Source organism: Dicentrarchus labrax, unplaced genomic scaffold, assembly GCF_905237075.1.
Source record: "Dicentrarchus labrax unplaced genomic scaffold, dlabrax2021, whole genome shotgun sequence".
Classification (NCBI taxonomy): domain Eukaryota; kingdom Metazoa; phylum Chordata; class Actinopteri; family Moronidae; genus Dicentrarchus; species Dicentrarchus labrax.
The window spans coordinates 12,086,981-12,106,988 of record NW_026136718.1 but is presented as its reverse complement, the minus strand read 5'-3'; the positions used below and the strand labels follow the sequence as shown (position 1 = coordinate 12,106,988).

At 40.8% G+C, this 20,008-nt stretch overlaps 1 protein-coding gene across 6 annotated transcripts in view; it reads left to right on the top strand.

The window, feature by feature from the left end:
• The window catches only part of camsap2a (calmodulin regulated spectrin-associated protein family, member 2a), a 50,618-nt gene extending 30,755 nt beyond the window's left edge, over nucleotides 1-19,863 (top strand). For 2 of the 6 annotated variants that reach the window (XM_051377417.1, XM_051377420.1), the window contains 13 exons: nucleotides 152-293; nucleotides 1,101-1,240; nucleotides 8,019-8,115; nucleotides 8,347-8,443; nucleotides 8,680-8,711; nucleotides 8,851-8,920; nucleotides 9,109-11,239; nucleotides 12,300-12,436; nucleotides 12,938-13,161; nucleotides 13,726-13,798; nucleotides 15,862-15,977; nucleotides 16,485-16,603; nucleotides 17,337-19,863. In XM_051377417.1, the coding sequence (XP_051233377.1) occupies nucleotides 152-293; nucleotides 1,101-1,240; nucleotides 8,019-8,115; nucleotides 8,347-8,443; nucleotides 8,680-8,711; nucleotides 8,851-8,920; nucleotides 9,109-11,239; nucleotides 12,300-12,436; nucleotides 12,938-13,161; nucleotides 13,726-13,798; nucleotides 15,862-15,977; nucleotides 16,485-16,603; nucleotides 17,337-17,642 (3,684 nt within the window). In that variant the 3' untranslated portion in view covers nucleotides 17,643-19,863. Of the gene's footprint in view, nucleotides 1-151; nucleotides 294-1,100; nucleotides 1,241-8,018; nucleotides 8,116-8,346; nucleotides 8,444-8,679; nucleotides 8,712-8,850; nucleotides 8,921-9,108; nucleotides 11,240-12,299; nucleotides 12,437-12,937; nucleotides 13,162-13,701; nucleotides 13,799-14,571; nucleotides 15,978-16,484; nucleotides 16,604-17,336 lie in introns of those variants that run through there. The other 4 variants (XM_051377416.1, XM_051377418.1, XR_007880615.1 and 1 more) reach the window with 3 other exon arrangements.
• The last annotated feature ends 145 nt before the right edge of the window (nucleotides 19,864-20,008 follow it).

Here is a 20,008-nt window from a genome sequence, read left to right as displayed (position 1 = left end):
TTAGGACTAACAAAGATTATAACATCTGGAAAAATTAATCAGTGAGCCAAGTTGTATTTGTGCAGCACTGATCTCTATAATGGAGGGAAACATTTTACGACACATGGTTTATATGGTTTTGGTTTATATGTATGTATTTGATGTTATGCAGGCTCGCTACAGGAAGGAACAGGCCTCGACCCAGCCGGTTCCCTGGATCCCCCCAGTGGACAACCTGCTGAAAGACAGCACGGACGGGTCAGCCCTGGGTGCTCTGCTGCACTTCTACTGCCCTCAGCTGCTACCATTGGACGGTAAGGAGCTTACAGTTAGTGTGGGCTGAAGTAAGAGTTGTGTTTGTTTTTTTGGGGCAGGATGTATGCAGGTGTAAGAGCTCTGTTGACCAAACTCAATAGGTAAAAAAATATATAGGTTTCTGTTCCTTAAATAGTTTCTGTCCATTGAAACACCATACTACATGCTAAAAAAATCTAATTTGCAAACCAAAAAAGCAAATAACTGAGTTCTGAGCACAGTGATTTTCTCTTTTTAATACAGGTTGTGTTTTTATTCCTCGCTTTATTTTCAAAAACCTTAAGTTACAGTGTTTGGGGATAGATTTGTGTCAGATTCTTGCCCCTGAATGACTCATTCACTAAATCAAAGCTCAGACGCCAACAAAAGATAATATAATCACATCACATTGTTAATGAAGTGTCTTGATAATGGGGCTGAAAAACAAACACACTCATATCCATACACACAAGAATTCAGTTAAACTGAAAACATCACAGGGACAAAGGATCAATCACTCAACACCATTTACTCTTTAAATGTATTAACACACAGCTCCGCTCACAGGGTGATAAAAGGCAACCCACTGTCATTATTGGTCAGTCATTGATAAAACCATTGTGCTTTAAAACCCCAGCAGTTCCTTCCTAAAAGATCCTCAACACACTGCACTCATCTCTGATCTTAAACAAAAGCCACCAGCACACTGACCACCAAAGTGTGTGTGTATGTGTGTGTGTGTGTTACAACCAGAAGCCCTTCAATCATTAAATTCATACTGACGTCACACTGACCCTGACACCCGATGGCTCCCTCTGCCCTCTCAGATGTCTGTCTGAAGGAGAACATGACGCTGGCTGATCGGCTATACAATCTGCAGCTCATACAGGACTTCTGCAAGGACAACCTGAACAGCTGCTGCCACTTCAGCCTGGAGGACATGCTCTACGCCTCCTCCACCATCAAGGTACTGCTCAAACCTGGCTGCATTCGACCACCAAGGTTTCTTTTCCAAAACGAGATACTTGCTATTACTAGTGAAATAATTTGACCCTAATTTCTGTAGCAAACCATTTAACGTGCTTGTTATGTTTTGTCAGTAAGTTACTGTAAGTCACTAACAAATACTTGGACCGACTGCAGACTCTATTTTGTAGTTATTCAACAACTGTTATTTTATTTTGGAAATTACATTTTTAATTGTCCGTCATGAGTGTGCGCTTTGAGCAGCTTGTTCTCGTAAAGACTTTCACAGAACAGAAATCTCAGGAGTGACTTGATGCTTGTATTGTGATACTGGTCCTGTTTGGTTGGTATCCAAAAAAGTCTCTCTGCAAACTGATTCTCCACTCCGAAATTGCTTTTACAGTTGGTGTGTAATAGTCGTTACAGTCTTGGAGAAATATCTGTCAGAATTTAAACTGCTGAGCTTCTCACTTGTTGAAATTGAGCCTTTAAAATGTACCCAGTGTGTGCCAGCAGAAAGAAGAAATGCCAGTAGTAGAAAAGCCACCATCTGAAAAAATGTGACATTATATGAAATGGCTGTTAACATAAAATCCAAGGAAGTCGTGGTTCTTTTAAAAAAAAAAAAAAAAAAAAAAAAAAGCTGGGAGTAATGTCAGGTCTTAGTTTGCACATTTACAAATATAGTTATACTTAAATTAATGATAAATCCATTCATGACTTTTTCGACAAAACTGATTAGGAAACCATATGGTATGGTTTTCAGTGAGAAAGGCTAAAAGGAACAGGAGAATTGAGCAGCTCTGTAGCCACTGTGGTGAGTCATGCTGTGGAAAAACCATCCAGTCCAAACTATCTGTCTTCACCAACCACAAGCCTAGAGAGCTGCACTCACCCTGCTCTCCCACCATGTCCTCATATGTTTTTTCATTCTTTCCTTAAACACCCTTTCCTTGTCTTTCTTTATTCATTTCCTACTTTAATTTCCCTTCGTTTGCCTTTTTCTTTTCTTACCCATATCTCCTTCTTTCTTCTTACTCTCCATGTCTTTCTTTCTGTTGGATCCTTTTGGGTTTCATTCTGACTTTCTGTGATCTCCTATCATACTTCGTCTATCTGTTTCCTGACCTTTCTCAATCATTTTCAAGTCATTTTCTTTCTCACTTTGTCCTCAACTGACACACTCCTCTTCTCTCTCTTTCTCACAGCTCATTCTGACACCCTTTATTCTAATTGTCTGCTGCTGATGTGAGATTATTGAGTAATTTCTCTGTCTATAAATGTGTGATGCTGCTGGAGTGCATCTGTCATAGAAATAGCTTGGACACTGTTATATTTTTTACAATAAACTCACTCCCTTCCCCATTTTTCTTTCTTCTCTCAAATAAAAACGGGATTAATGGAAGACAAGGGCTTAAGTTTGAGAAACACAAAGCTACATTTATGCATTATGTGGTTGTGCATGACTAATATTATATTTCAGTAAAAAGTCTATGTTGACTCTAAAACTATAGTTCTAGTTCATATACGTATTTTTGTCAGTGCAGAAAACCCTTTCATCAAACAGCCACAATGGCTACTGGAGTCCACAATTCCCACAACATCTTAAAATAGCGACTCCTACTATTCCGCCACACAAAAGGCACAATGGCTACCACAAAGACGTTGTACTAGTATTTGTCTGGTGGTTTGGTGTAACTTTCCGTCAGTGCTGTGTGGTTGTGCCTGTCCCTGATGTGTCCATCTCAGTGTGTTTCGCCTGAGAGCTGCATAAGCAGTAAAATAAAGTTGATATGTTGACATGACATTGACTCTGCCTCAGCATATCCTCTGCCGAAGAACTGTTGTTCTCAGCATAGACTGAGCACAGGTCACTAAGAGGACAAACATCAGTAGACTATCTAAACAGACTGAACATCAACTTTCAAGTTTAAAAACAGGCTTTACAGTGCAGTTGAGAGCATTTTATACACACCAGGGAAGCCAATGTGGTCATATTTTATGGCTGATCAGTGTATATATACAATATACAGTAGATATTTGTAGTAATATTATAGTAATATGTATAAAACTGTAAAAATCAGGGGAAAAGCATCTCACACTCTATACACAGTATCAAAAAAAGAGATACTGGAGTCGTGTGAGCCAGTAGCAGTATTTTGCTGACACTGATTTCACGAGGGATAAAAAAAAAAATCCCAACAGAGCAGAGTTATTGCCTGAGAGCAGCAGTGCAGCCAGAACTGCACACAGAACCAGTTAGATTCAGTAACCTTGACCCAGTTTCCAGGCAGTCGCACCCTCAGCTGTACGGCGTGGCCCGTCTTACTAAAAGAGACCTTATTATAGAGATTGAGCCGAGACATTTAACGGGGAGGGGAAGCGAGAGAGGTGTTGATGTGGAAGAAAATGGAAACAGGAGAGCGATAACACTACACCAATCGAGAGGAAATTGGGACGGGCAGCAAGTTCTGCGTGATATGTTTAAACATGCCCATCGCTGAAGTATACAACTACTAAACAGGGAAAAGCTACAAATCCTCACATTTGAGAAACTGGAACAAAGGAATATTTGGCATTTTTGCTTGAAAAATGACAGAAATGATGTAGTATGATTATCAAAATGAAAAAAAATGATGTCAATCAGCTTATCAACTACAATGGTAATACATAAGCTGTTAAGTGTAAAAAAAAAATAAATGAAATAAATAACAACTTTGACTGCATGGCTGACATGGAGGTACTAAAGGAGACACTTCAGTTCAGTTTAAGCATGAGGGCTAGAATGTAGCTGGTGTGGGTTCAACAATGTAATAGATATTATCAGTCATCCAAAAAAATCCATCTATATGTGCAGAAAATTAGCATGAAGCCTCACAGCCTGAACATTTGGCAGCTGATTGGTTGTCTTCATGCCCAAACACACACGCACACACACACACACATACACACCAGTCTGTGTGACATCCCTGTGTCAGATTCCATGTGCCTCTTTATGGCTGAATATGTAGATTGCCGCACAGAAAACCACCAGAGTTAAGGGTCTGTTCCCTTCCCTCTCAAGGTACCACAAGACTTGGAGTGAAAGACGTTTGGTGAAGACGGGATCAGTCCACATTGTGTTCAGAATGTCTCTATAAGAGACAATAGACTAGCCTCCAGTGCCCAACCCCCAAAGCCATAGAATGCACACATTACTTAGGGCTATTCATTCCTAATGGACACCAGGCTTGTAAATCACGTCAACCCACTCCCATTTACTGGCTCTTCATTTAATTAATTTACAGCACATCTAAATGACCATCTGTGGATCCAAGAAGGAGAAATGAAATTCACCAGCTTTGGGTTTTTGCCAGTGTTTCTCTCGTCTACCTGGAGGTTTTTAGCCGACATGCTGAGGTTGCCCTGAGGAAGGCAATTAACACACTTGCAATCACACTGCATTTCATAAGCCGCCTCTTCAACGTGGCTTTAAGTTCGTCGATCATTTGTCATCATTTGATATTGGCAATGAAGAATATAGCTTGTTACACATGCTGGGTTCTCTGCTTGATTTAAAGACACTAGGGTTGCATGATATAATTGCGATATGATTCCCGATTAGTGTGAAGGATTTTTGCATCACAATTTTCATTTTCACTGAAACATTTATTAAAATCATGATAATGTGAACATTTGTTGGGGTCTGTACCAAACATGTTTTCTTACATTTGAAAAACAATATTTGTAGAGCATCTCTACAGCACTACAGTACCTTATTATAATGCTGTTTTGTCACACATTTGACCATTATCAAAAAACGCAAGCTTCTGAGATTTGAATATTGCACTTGCATTGCACTGGACTCAGGAGTAGAGAAAGTGATTTGCAGTGAATGTTGCACTAGGATAAGCCTCATTTTCTAGACCAGCAGCAGGTAAAGAGTGCGAGGATTAAGTGACGTTCAAGTAATGATTGTTGTTTTCGGTATCTTTCCATCAGTTTTTGCACTGATGTTCTTTACTTGAAACGTCTGTGTCTTGTGTCTGTATGGGGCCACTTTTAGAAATTTGAGCCTGGAAGTTAATTCTCCTTTTAGATTTGTCTTCTTTTAGAAATGTAATGTAAGGTTTTTCTGCGGGCAACTGAGGGCAGCCTGATAAACTTGGCAGTAAATCAAGAGAGTGGGTTTTCCAGATTGGAGTGAATCTGTCTGTCTGGCTGTAGGACGTAGATCCTTTAATCAAGCCTTTGGCCCAATGATTGTTGACATTAATGCTCTGTGAATGCTCAGCATGTGTTAAAGCCGAGTGTCTTGCCGAGTTGGATGATGTAATTTGTAGGATGTTTATGTGTGACCTGCTATGTGCAAGTTTATGCATGCACACCATACACTTTGCTGGTGCATTTAAATGTTACACCGCTCATGTGTGCATGTATAGTACATGCAGGATGGGCTGTTTGTGCCCGTCCCTTTTGAGTGGATTAGCTCCCTCCACCCCCACCTCCCTCAACCCCGAGCTCTCTCGTAGTAATCACCAATCAGGTTCCTGTTTTCATCCTGAGAGTGACACACTCTGACTCTCAAATCTCCAAACAAACAGATCTGGCAACAGTGCAGACCTGGCAGAGGGAGTAATGTCAGTCAGTGGTGAGATAGGCAGAGTGGTGGTGCGGCAGTTGGTTGTTTGGGGATCTGTGTGAGTGTGTGTGACTGCTGACTGGAAGTATTAAGCGGTAACACTCACACCTGGTGTGTCAGTAGTAGTCAGAAGGACAGATGGGAAGGGAGAAGTCAGGTTGGGCTTTCTGCCACCAATCCCGGCTGGGCGGACAATAGGAGATATTTGTCTCCTCCTCTATTTCTTTCTTTCCTTCTTTTTTTTCTTTTGGGCTTTTTTTTCTTTTTCTGTTGGTCTTAACCCATTGAGGAACGCTTCATGTGCTGAACACACCTAAAGGTAACAAGAACTTTGGTATTTAACTAGCTGTTTGTTAGTAATTCTATGCTAAAGAGCTTTTTAACCCAACAGTAAGTAGAAGGGTAATTGTAACTCAAAACATGGGTTGAAAAAGATAATGTAGCAGATGAAAAAAATCACTAGACTGATTCAAGAAAAACTGTGGTTGTAATAAGCAACTATTCAGGTTGCATGTAAAGATGATAATTCTGTATTTTCTGCTTTAGTTTAATTACTTTGGTAACCATGTGTGCAGCTTGTCACACCTAGATTTTGTCATCATTGTGACACACCTTTTCACACATTTGCAGCTCTGCATTCTAGCATGTGAGGTAAAACCAAAAAGGAGTAGAAAAAAAAGTAAAATGCTGCAGTATTACCCAAGGGAAACCACTGCTACTGGTGTTAATTGCCTCTGCCCCTCCTGGTGTGCTTTTGGGATGCAGTAGGGGGTTTAAGGCTGTATGTATGATGTGCGTGTGTATGTCTGTGTGTGTTTGCTGGTGTGTGCTTGGTAGAGCAAAATGTTGCTGATGAGGTGAATCAGGTATCTTTAGAGCTGAGCCATGCAGCATTGTCTTTGTCTGGAGACCACGGGCTGACGGCGGGGAGGGGGCGTGTTTCGTCAAGGTCGTCCCTGTTTCACCGCACTCGTTTTGCATATGCACATGTGCATTTGTAAGTGAGTGTCTGCTTTTTCCCTGCAAAAAACAGCCAATTTTGCATGAATAGATTAAATATTGATTCTTGACATGTGCTAACGTGAAATTGCCTGCGCTGCATTCAGTTTACAATGCAAAATAACTTGTTTTTAATTAATTTTACTTATTCAAATGAATTAAACTAATTTAATGTGTGTAAAACTTTTTTCACTCATGATGCCACTATTCTTGGCTCATTTAAAAATTGACAATTTGGACTAAATATGAGACTGAATGGATTTTTCTACAGTGTCATACATACTGGTTGAACCACGTGGTGTTTTTTGAGTAATGTCTGTTAAAGGCTTTATGTTTTACCTCTGTTATACAGTCCAGTTCTGATAGACGCTTCTGTTCCTTAAGAAATCTCTTATAGTCCACAATTTTTTCCCCACATTATAAGGAAAATTTACCGAGGGACATTACTTTGTAAGATGCTTTTTTTTTTTGCAGTGCAGTGTCCTCAAGCAGTTTGACCTCCCACTGTATGTTGACCTGGTTCAGACATGGACATGGCCTGCACGGCAGTGGCAGAGATCCCTCCAACATTGCTTACCCGATTTAATTTAGGTTGACTGGATTGCATGCTGGTGGTTGACAAGAGAAAAAAATAGCTGACCTCTATTTTACAAATTAGGTTAATTCCTTAATCACTCCTCTCCACTACCACAGGTACTATTGACATTATTATGGGAATAGTAGTCAGCTTATCTAGCACGTAAAAAGCCATAATGTTGGTTACATTGGCTTAGCTAACATAAGTTTTAACAGTGTAAAAAGTCTCTTTAATAAGACTCTTAATAAGTAAGATACATTTTAATTTTTGGAAAATGTAAATTACCTTACTGAAAAGAAAGGTGAATATAGATCCCCTTGTAAATTACTCCACTGAACTATGTAGCGTCTTTCTCTTAAGAGGATACTCTGTGAAATGGAGCAAGATTGGTGAATTATTTATATGCAGGCTGCTGGGAGATACAAATGCTCATCACTTCAGGTTCTCTGTAAGGGTTAACAGAGACACCTGCTGGAGAAATAGGTAAAATGCAGTTGTATGGCAAATGGTATGGAATAAAATAATAACAAGACACATACAGAATTTGCTGAGTAATTAAATGTTGTTTGAATATTTCCACAGAATAACTACCTGGTGTTCATGGCAGAGCTGTTCTGGTGGTTTGAGGTGGTCAAGCCGTCTTTTGTGAAACCAAGAATGCTGGACAACGAATGCACAGGCAAGTCTTATTCTGACCTTAGAATAATATTCATAGTAGCAATACCAACTGTAGTGTCATGTGGTGGTAGTAAGTGCTAGATGTCACGGTAGTTGTAGAGGTGTACCTGTAGGTGTATTTTATCTTAAACCTAAACAAACCATAGTAATTATGGGGAAATATATTTTGTTTATTATGTTGCTGTCCACTGTGGAAGCACAATGTGATCATTTGTCGCCATTGTCAACTCAGAGCCCTCGTCCTTGTTGAAGAATATGCCAGCCATCCCCATCTCCAAGGCAACCAAGAGGAGCTTCATGGAAAGACCCCCAAGTCCGGAAAGACCCAGGTATGCTAGTCCAAATTATGGTGTAAAAGCAAGGCACTTCCAGTCAAGTAGCTCATTGGCTAGTAGTTTACACTGGTTGGTGGGCAGTTCACAGGTGTGAATATATGAGACTGATTAAGCCAGATAAGGTCACCTTGCACAGCAAAATCCTTTTATGGACAAATTAACGCTAGAAAGTACAATGAAAATACATATTACAATCTTTAACATGTAATTTTCTCTCCCTGATTCTATAGTTTGCCCCTCCGACCCCAGCCTCGAAACTCAGGTGACTTTTGTTTATTTACTTTTGGGTTGTTGTTTTTTTATTTTACCAATATTGTAGTGTTATGTATGATATAAAAATATGATTACTTATAGGTACAACACCTTCTGTTTTTCTTACTTTGCTTACTTGTGTCATCCAGGAGAGATGAAGAGGTCAACCTCAATGTCCTTTGTCGATGGCAACCTTGGCACTTGGCCCAAAGAAAAAAGGTTAGTAATATTGCTGTTCTGTTCGTGTGCTGCTCATTTCAAATCCAATCCCCAAGATAATTAATTATCCCATGGGGATTAAGAAAAGCGCATTGTGATGTTGCCAAATCACGCTCTCTCCTTAAATAACCCTCTAAATTTGTTAGTAATATAAAATCTGAGGATTCTTTTTTTGTTTTTCTGTTCAGGTCTGGGCCTTATGGAGTATCTTTTGATATCCCCTTTGACAAAGAGGACCCTTCTCCTGGCCCTCTTCCCTCCACACGTGGCATGGTCAGGTCTGTCAGCACTGATGATGGTTCTGGCTTTAAGGTTCAACACCTGCCTCGTGGAATGAAGCGTAACCTGTCCTTCCAGCCAGTGAATGGTCAGAGTGTCGGCATTGAGGAGGAGGGCTGCCCAGACAGCCTGGCTGGTGTGGAGCCCGACAGGCCAACGTACCCCAACGGACATGGAAGTGTCATGGCAACAACTCCCTCCATTGAGGAAGCCCTCCAGATTATCCACAGCCCAAGTAGGCCCCCAGCTGAGGGGATCAACAGTGGCTTCTTTCTGCACAGGCCTGGTGTTGGTAGCTTGGAACCAGTATCAGAATTAGACTCCAAAGGGCCTCCGAGCACCACAGACACCACCGAGGTGGACACTGGCATCCATATCCGAACAGAAGACATGCTGGATGAGGATTCCTCTCTGAAAGACTGCTCTGTGAACATGGACCTGGATATGGACACGCCAAGCCCCTGCCCGAGCAGTCAGAGCAAATCCCCCTCAGGAGTGAAGATGACCAGCTTTGCAGAACAGAAGATGAGGAAGCACAGTCCGTCAGCGCCAGACTCCGGAAGGTGCAGCAGCAGCTCCCTCAAGACCACTCCTGAGGGCTCTGAGTTTGGCCACCCATTATCTGTCTCCTGGGCCCCGACCCCTGAGCACAGCCCCGTCCATCAACAAACCACCCCACCCCTTGCTACCAAAGCATCGCCCACACCTGTACAACTTCCACCCAATGACCCTGCTCAGGTCATGGCTACGGAGATGGTACAGCTGCGGATGAGGCTGGAGGAGAAACGTAAAGCCATTGAAGCACAGAAGAAGAAAGTGGAAGCTGCTTTTACAAGGCACCGGCAAAAGATGGGTCACTCAGCGTTTCTCAATGTGGTGAAGAGAAAAGGAGATGGGGCTGCCAGTGGAGAGGAAGGAGGAAAAACTGAGGCAGAAGGCAAGGCAGCAAGCACAATTCCCCCCTTCATATTCGGGAGAAGCAAGGCAGACACACCTGATGGGGCAGAGCAAAGCAGCACAGGTTCCTGTTGGACAAAGTCACCTGGTGCAGGAGAGGAAGGTGGGCAAAGTCATGCTCAGCTAACTGAGGTAGATCTCACTGAGTATACGCGCTCTATTGAGAAACTCAACCATTCGTTAGCCTTCCTTCAGACTGAGATGCAGCGGCTGGCTCAGCAGCAGGAAGTGATCATGGCCATGAGGGAGCAACAACATCAGCAGGCGTGGGTCATCCCTCCTCCTCATACAAACCCATCACCACAAAAACAAAATCGAGCCGGAGCTGTCGCTCGATCCTCAGGACCCTCCTCTCCTGCCGACTCCCCTCGTACCACCCACCGTTCTCCAACCAGCATCAAACGCAAATCTGCCTCCTTCCACTCGCGTAATCCTCGCACCCCTCGTCCCAGCGAGCTAAAGCTGGCCCCTTACAATCGAGTCCTAACCGCACCGCAATCTGTCGATAGCATTCCCAGGCTACGGCGATTTTCTCCCTGCCAGCCCTTGGCAAGTTCCTTTGTTTACATGGGTGAGAAACCAGCAACCTCCAATCCAGCGACAGTAGCCTCAGATGGAGATAAAAACAAGGACATGGAGTCACTCCTTTCCCCCGAGAGGGAGCATGCCAGTATATGTGTAGCCAACTCACCCCCCACCTCCCCTAACCTCCAGAACAAAAGAGAACAAAAGTTTGAATGCCAAACCCAGGAAAGTGAGGTTCACAGCCAATCGAAAATCATTGAGATGGAAGCAGATGACCAGAAAGTTCAGAAGTCAGTTGCAGATCTCAAACCTACCATAGAGTCATCATTTCCTGAGGTTCTGGCCCACCCTGTGGTAGAGACCTTCACGGTGTCACCTACAGAAATCCCTCCACAGCCAGAAGCCTCGGGCCAAGTCAAGAGCAGCTTGATTGAGGTTCCCCTGTCAGTCGTGAAGCCACTGGAGGATCTGACACTTGATGATAGTTTGGAGATGCAGCAGGATAACGTGGAAGGCTTAGATTACGATCAGAAGATGTGTCGTGGTTTCTTCTTCAAGGTAGGCTGTTAATTCAAACAACTGTCACCGTACTGCAAAAAGAATAACTCAAACTCAATTAATTTTCACTTTCATTAATATGACCATTGTCTATATTTTGTTGCACTTTCTGTTAATAAATAATACGTGGATCTGCACAAAGCCCAAATATACAGGCAATTTGAGGACACTCACACTGGAACTGAAGGATTCAACAAGCAGCACAGAGTAGCAACACAGCCAATAAGACCATAAATCATAAAAAAAAATGAGAACAAAGAACCAGCTGCATAAATAATTAAAATCATAGCATGCAGAGTCCAGGTTGCAACCATGTCGCAGCACTGAAGGCCGTAAAATGTAGTGGCACATTTCTGGGGAAAAAGGCAATTACATTTGAACCTGGGGCAGCCATGTTTGTTCCAGACATAAAATGATGAATGATTCTGGAAACATGCTGGCTGAGAACAGCATCATCTTCTCATTTATGGGTTGTGAGATAGCTTGCTTGCTGCAGTCTCAGCTTCGATGTAGGTCATAAAACTGGGGCTGTTGTGAATAATTCAGGCACAGCTGTGGAAAAGTGGGGTTGGAGAAGGGTTGAATAGATTGTCAGGATGGATGCTGAGGGATAAGCAAAGGATGTTCACATGAAATAAAACTGTAAATCAAAACCAATTTGTACTGAAATCAGCAGCCGGCTGTGCCTATGTTGAATTCACATTGAATTTGTTATTGTAGTGTTTGTGTAAAAGCACGATATGTGAATTTACAGTATATTTGGAGTGTGTGTAAGGACACAGACAGTTGACAAAGCATGTTTTCAATAGTCTCTTGTTCTCTTGCTATTGTCAGGGTTTCATGCAAACTATCTTAACTACAGTGAGATGTGGGCAATTGTCCATGAAATAATGGAAATAATTATTTTTTTAAAGTTTCTTGTTGTCCTGTGATACAAAGAATATGGATAAAGACATAATAACAACAGTTATTAATAAAATTCACTAAATGTTACTGGATTTTCATTCTACTTTGAACACTGCAAACCGTGTGACGTGACTCTGTTTCCTTTGTGACTCAGGCGGATGGAAAAGCTGAGGAGAACATGGCTCAGAAGAGGGCTGCACTGTTGGAGAAAAGGATGAGGAGGGAGAAGGAGAGCCAGCAGAAGAAGATGCAGCTGGAGGCTGAGTTGGAGCAGAAGAAGGAGGAAGCTCGGTATGTTGACGCATCTTGAAAATAAGTCCATACACATTTTCAGAACACACAGGTGTAGGAACACAGTGTTGTGTGCTCTTTTCTTTAGTCTGGCAGTCTTTTCTTGATATGATGACTTTATATTTTGTGGTAGCAAGTCAACTCACACCAGAAAATAAAGAAAATGTGACCACATTGCCATATATTTTCATGTACTATGTACAAAAAACGTTGTTTGCAGTATATATCTACATATATTGAACAGAAAACTCTGTATATATAAAAAGTATTTTGGGCTCCTCAGTAGCTCACTGAAAGCGTATCATGTGTCAAGGCTGAGTCCTTACCACACTGGCCACCAGCCCGAGGCCCTTTGCTGCATGTCATGCCCTCTCTCTCCCCTGTCTCTCCTGTCTCTCCTGTCTCTCTCTACTGTCCTGTCAATAAACCAAAATGAGATATAGATCTTGTAAATCACAAAAAACCTCACAGTATTTCTCTGCACTGACTCCCTTTATTCAGGCTGAAAGCAGAGGAAGAGCGCATCAGGAAGGAGGAAGACAAAGCCAGGAGGGAGTTCATCAAGCAGGAATATCTCAGGAGGAAGCAGCTGAAACTGATGGAGGACATGGACACCGTCATTAAACCTCGACCAGCCGGTGGGGCCAAGCAGAGACGGGGCCGTCCCAAGTCCATCCACCGCGACAGCATGGATTCCCCGAAAACCCCTGTCAGAGCTGCCACAGGTAACCGTAGAGACGACCCACACTCAGAGAGGTCAAGGTCATCCCATCTGTCCAATCTGTGTCCTGCTGCCACTTTGCTTTGTGCCACTTGAGAATGTCCTATTACATAAATTATTAATCTAGAAAAGATATTGATATAATCTGGTCAGTTATTTGTATTAATATTGGCTTTGATATTACCTTAAGTCTATAAGTTTATCTAATGTCTTACAAGCCCAAAATAATACGGAACATAATATTTAACATGATATACAGAAGAAGCAATGCAATACTATTGTGTGTTTGTATGTGTTTTATATGTCAATCCAATAAGAATTATATAATGTGTATTAATACATATTTTTGCATGTATTATAGGCTGTGTTCATAATAATTCTGTGTGTATTTCTGGATGCGAGAGTTCATTTTAGTCATAAGACTGAGGCTGCATTGCTCTGTGACAGTGCTGGCACAAAACACAGTGGGACAGCCTGGTGTTGTTGTTATTCATGGTGTCAGTGTAACTGTGTCGTGCTGTGCCACATCTCGTCTCACATCTAGGTTCACGGCAACGTGTCTTTTCAGTCTCCAGCTTGTCCCTTGCTTCCCTCAACCTGGGAGACAGCGACAGTGTTCACTCTGAGAAGAGATCGCCAAGGTGAGAGGTTTTTAAAAGTCTATAACTGTTTGTGTAACGTGTAAAATGCTGTAAAATGATATTTAGTGTAGCCATTTAATTTTAAATTAAAGTTTGGTGTTGACCAGGGGAAGATTTCATACTATATTCAGGAATATAGTACTGGGATATGTTTAGTAAAACATGGTCAGTGTGAAGACCTCTGCATATATGCCAGTTTTATGGAAAAGATAAGAGTTAGAAGAAAAATCTTGAAGCACTAAAACAAAATGAAAAATAGACTTGGCACCATGCAAATGTTGGGAATAATTTATAATTTTGACCTGGTTCACCTGCTCTAAGAATTACAGTTACTAAGCCAACATTTATGACTATTAAATCCATGTATAATGTATAGAGTAAATGCACACTGAATGACACAGGCAGAAAATTAGTCCTTGGATGGAATTCTCAAGAAAGACAGAATACAGAGATGTAACAGCTGGTGTTTTGCCTTAACAGCTGTTAAAAAACAGGGTGTTGCTAGACATGAATTTAATTGGACATGTGTTATAACAATGCCAAAGGTTCATGTGAACCTAAAATATATCTGACAAACTTTGACTTGGACTGGAGTGAATTTCTAACATGAGTCTTTAACTGTTCTTCATGTACACTAAAGATGATATGTTTTGACCTTTCTTTGTTTTTTTTAAAGCCAAGCTTTCCGGACAATCTCCGGTTCTCAAGTCTAACATTTCTCCTGTATTCTTCTATCTTCCTTCTTTTAATACTTTCGGTTTCACATATGTCAGAAGTGCTAGTTTAGCCTCTGGCAGTCTCTTCTACTTTCTGAGATCTCCTAAACTGAGAAGGAGAAGGTTAGTTTCTGCTTGGCAGTTAAATTCTAAGGCACTTCACGCTGTCCTGAGCCCAATCCTGTGCTGAAACCCTGTCCCCACACTGGGTTTTATTGGATTGGGATTGATCCACCACTTATAGGAAAAGCAACATATTTCCTTATGATTAACTTCAAAGCACCTGAATAATGCTATGCTTTTAGCAGCATCTCTTCCACAAAACAGTCATTTCTCCTTTCCCACTTACCTCTCTGCTGCGCCTTCCTCACCAATTTACACTCCTGCTCTGGCTTTTCACGCCTGATAAAACATCAAAGTACATTTTTAGTTTTGTTCAGAGTCGCTACATCACAGACCAATCCTCTAGAACACACCCTGCATAAAACATCCATCTTTTCAAGTCATTTAACCCCATATTGTCTATTGAAACCCTGCCAGTAGGGTATTAAAGATCCATCTCACGTCATTTAATACCAGTTGTTCTTGAAACATGCGAAGATCCATGTTAATTTAATCCAAATGACCCTTTTTAATATTCTATTGCTAAAATGACTTGTTAACATGGGCGGTTTACATTCACAAAAAAGCACTGCAAGCAAGTTTGGCTTTAGTTGCTTTCACTCTACATTTACAGTGCCCATCGATTTTCACATAATTACAGAGGCAGAATAGTGTATTTTATAAATGCATAATAATCCCAGTGGAACATCCCAGTGTATATGGAAATCACTTGTTTAAGAAAATGCCAGTGTATAAAGGGGACATATAATACAGTTACAGCCCAGAAAAAGAGCAAGTAAATGCGAAGTGCTGCACTATAATTGATTGACCTCTTTTATTGACCTTAAATGCACCAGACTGCTTCACATCACTGCACTCACTGCCTGTGCTTGCAAGCTTTGCTACCTCACTATTCGCTGTAAGGATGTACTATGGACACCCAAACCTCAAACTGTTTGCTGAAATAGTACCGTTTCCTCCACAGTAAAGGGTAAATCTATAAGAACATGATGTAGACAGGGTGGGAAAATGACAACAGCCACTAGCCTAATACTGCTGTTCTGTAATGGCTGGAAGGATTAATTTTTGTAGATGGCATTTATTTCAAAATATCTTGTATAAATAGTACAGTAGTTTCCTGCCCTGCCTATACTATACTTTCCTGAGTGTTCAGGAGCAGCACCAATGCAGGAAGGGGATCTAACTCTCTGCATGTATATGTGTGTGTGCGCGTGTGTGTTCTAGGCCAGATTCTGCAGATGGCTTCCTGTCCCCGAGCCGCTCCTGCAGCCGGAATGGGGAAAAGGACTGGGAGAATGGATCCACAACCTCTTCTGTTACATCCAACACAGAGTACACCGGTAAGACAACAATCTTCTGTAGCATCGTTTTTTAAATGCAAATGTTCAAACTGATATTAAGTTTATAAGACGATATTAACAACATAAAGATAAATGATAATATGAGCTAATGTTGGAATTACATGATGAGCCTAGGTTTAATTCCTGTTTAATTTTAGGTTAATTCTTATATCCAGTGCAGTGAATATTCTAATAGTGAAGGATAGTTTTGGTCCAAACAAAGTCATCCTCTTGTCTCATTGCCTTCTTGGTAGGGTTTCCCACCTGATGTAAAATGTAAATCCAATATATCAGCTGTGGGAATTTGTTTTTTTGTGTGTAATATAAATGCATAGCCTTTGTCAGTCTACCCACAAACACATGGATATGCTAGCAGTAGAAATGCTCATACATGATTTATCTAAAGAAAAAATAAAAATAGGGAGGGAAGTCTTTTCTTTCACATAACTGGAGGAGTTGCTATGACAACAGTCTCATCCTAATCTTCTCTCCTCTGTTCTCATTCAGGACCAAAACTATACAAGGAGCCCAGTGCCAAATCTAACAAGCACATCATCCAGAACGCTCTGGCCCACTGCTGCCTCGCCGGCAAGGTTAATGAGGGACAAAAGAACAAGATCCTGGAGGTAAGAGCATGGAGCTTTTAAGATTTTATTTTATACACTTGCAGGGGTGCCTTGTTGGATCAATTGATGGTGCACGCCACATACCTTCAACACTGTGGATTAAAATCTGACATGGTACCTCTTCCTCTTTTAAAGTCTGTGTTTACTGTTAAGGCACATACATCCCACAAAGGTATACATAATAGCAGATAGTCAAGTAATGGTGGAGTTGTTTCACAATAAAAGTCCACCTAATGAAGTGAATGCTGCAAGACATTTAATGTAAAAATTCTGCAGGATATGTAATTTACCAAATAACATTGAATGGGAAAAATAGTAAAGTAGAGCCACTGGAGTTAATTGGTGAATTAAAACAATTACTATTAACCACGGAACAGGAGAATTTCAAAATAAAGGCCTGGTTCTCTGTCATTGAGGTAAATAAGGTAAACTATTTGTGAATTTACAGTTTGTTGGTTTATTTCAAAATCCTTCCATCACATCCATAAATTCTGAAGTAATGTTTAACTAAAGGACTTATATGTATAAATAAAGGTTTGCCTAGTCACAAGTATGGCAGTGGCAAGTATTTTAACTACAAAGCGTAAGGGCAGAAAAAGTATCACAGTCTCAGGGCAGACACACTTTTAAATACTTAAGCTTGTGAGTCAAATATCACCAAACCTAGGCCTTTCTTTAGCATATGTGACCTTCATGCTGTATCTAATGAGCTTTTCTTCCCTGACTTTAATAGGAAATGGAGAAATCAGAGGCAAACAACTTCTTGGTTTTGTTCAGAGATGCCGGCTGCCAGTTCCGCTCTCTCTACACTTACTGCCCCGAAACTGAGGAGATCAACAAGTTGGCCGGCTTCGGCCCCAAGAGCATCACGCGCAAGATGATCGACGGCCTCTACAAGTACAACTCGGACAAGAAGCAGTTCAGTCAGATACCAGCCAAGACCATGTCGGCCAGCGTGGACGCGGTGACGATCCACAACCATCTCTGGCAAACCAAGAAGCCAGCCACCCCTAAAAAAGTAGTGCCTGCCCAGTCCTAATGGAACTTGATACCCTAGACATCACCATTTCCCCCTCAAATGAAACATACCCATTTCAATTTGCACTTCACTGTACATATCCATGAAGATTCAAGCACCTGCAATGCCAGTTAGGTTGAATGCATATTTGTCGTTTGTTTGTTTTTCCTCTCATCGCATTCCTGTCCTTGTTTTTCCTACTTACTCTGGACTGGACATAAATAGGACTCAAAGATTATGAACAACTGGAATGTATGACACTGTTAAAGAATGATGTAAATGCTTATCACTTCCGTGTTTTTAAAGATTGTCATGTTTGAGTCAGTTTACGAAGGCATGTGTGAGTGTTGTTTTTTGTTTCCTACGTGCCAAATGTCAAAAAAAGAGACAGTATGAATGCTAGGACATTTTATTGGGTACTCTGAAGCACTGAATGTTTTTAATTCATGTACAGATCGATTTATGTTTGCATAATCCTGTTGATGTGTGGCCTTATGCGCGTTTTGTTTTAGCGTGTGAGTGGAATGAGGTGATTGTAAAACAACGTACAGATGGGGGGTTTTTGTATTTGGAAGAACACTTTTTCTTCATCTCTGTGGGTAAAACAGTTTGTATATTGAGGTACGTGAAACTACAAAGGGCCAAAAAACTAATTGCATACAGCTAGCGTTAGCCACACAGTACACGTGTGTTCAGCTCAACAAAGCCAAGCGGTTTCAGCTTTTTCAGAACCCTTTTTTGAGGAAGTGATTTTAAAGAATGCAGGACGTTACTCTAGATCACTGGTTCTCAACCTGTGGGTCAGGACACCTCCAGGTGATTTGAGCTGTAATGTATGACGTGTAGAATTTTTTTTTTTTCTAATATACAAATATGCTGTCATGTTTGTAATTGTTTTGTCAAACTCCTTTGTCTTGTAATATGCTGAACTAGTTGCAACCTCGAGATGTATTCTAATAATTAAGTAAAATAGTCAGACAGTGAAAATATAAATCATCCCTTGGGGGGGGGGGTCAAAGTTAAGTTTGTTTACAAGTATGGTATGGCTTCAGCCACAAAGGTTGAGAACCGGTGTTGTAGATCACTTTGCTGCTGGTTCACAGTAAATTTGTGAACAAATAAAACAGCTGAGTATTATTTTCTTGTTATTTAGAAATGCTGCGTACTGCATAATTTAGGGTCTTTACAGTATTAATATAATGTACACTCACACACTAGCACCAACTGGTATCAGGAATATGACTGAATCCCAAGACATAATGACACCTAAGAAGTATTTCCTCATCAGTAACTGGATTTAAAATTAAATGTACTAGTTAAATTGTACTAGTACTTACTTGGCAGTGTTAAATTCTTCTTATTCACACCAGGGTTACTCATCCTAACAAAGTCTGCACTTATTATACTTTAAGGCACTTTTGGTGAAAGCATCCACCAAACACCAAATGTAGTTGTGCATATACCAAGTTTAGACTGCTGATTAGTTAAGAATCTGCTATTTAAAAAGCCAATCATTCATCACAGCAAGTATTGCCTGATTCATTAAAATGGCCACACTGTTACTATGGTTGTGTCTGTTGCTCTTACGTAACACAAATGTATGTTGACCCAAACTAAGCATTATGTGAAGAGTGTGTATTAGCAGCATATTTATTATCTGTTGCCTATAGATGCGACAGAGTCATAAAAAGGCCAGACATTTTTTCTTTTTCTATTATTAGGAGAATGAATATCACAAAATAATGCAAGGCAGAATAGGGTGGATCCTTGTTGCTGCATACGGGTAGAGACTCGCCACAGAGTTTCATTGGTGTCAGTATCATGTTCCTTTTGCCACCAAATGTCAAATCAACACCATGTTGCAGGAACGATTTACAACATCTGCTCACATGGTGCTTTGTTTTCAACTGGGGGGTATTTATGACCAAAAGAGAGCATGTACATGTCTTTGAAAATGTAATATAGTGTGACAGAGTAAAGAAGTGTTTCTCTCTTGTTTATTGGAAGGATTTGTCCACGGAAGCTCTGTCCACCTGCTTTTGGCTGCTTAAGGAAAAGGTGAAATGATTCTTTAAACTGTAATGATATTGTACAGTGTGTTCATGTGAGCTCATACCTATTCATTATAACTTTTTTTTTTTTTTGTCAGACGCTGTGCTGTCAACATTTTGCTGAACATGTATTTTAATTTTTTTTTTGTTTTGTTTTTTTGCATTTAATAAAACTAAGCATGGCCTCAGCATTTATTTGGCGTTCATTTTAAAACTAAATGTCTATTTTAAAGGAGGAAGGATAGTGCTGCATTCAGTTGTGTAACCTCAGCCTTCTGCTCGCAAAAATGTGAGACATCCAAATGCCAATTTTAGCAAAGCAATCTGTAAGAGTAA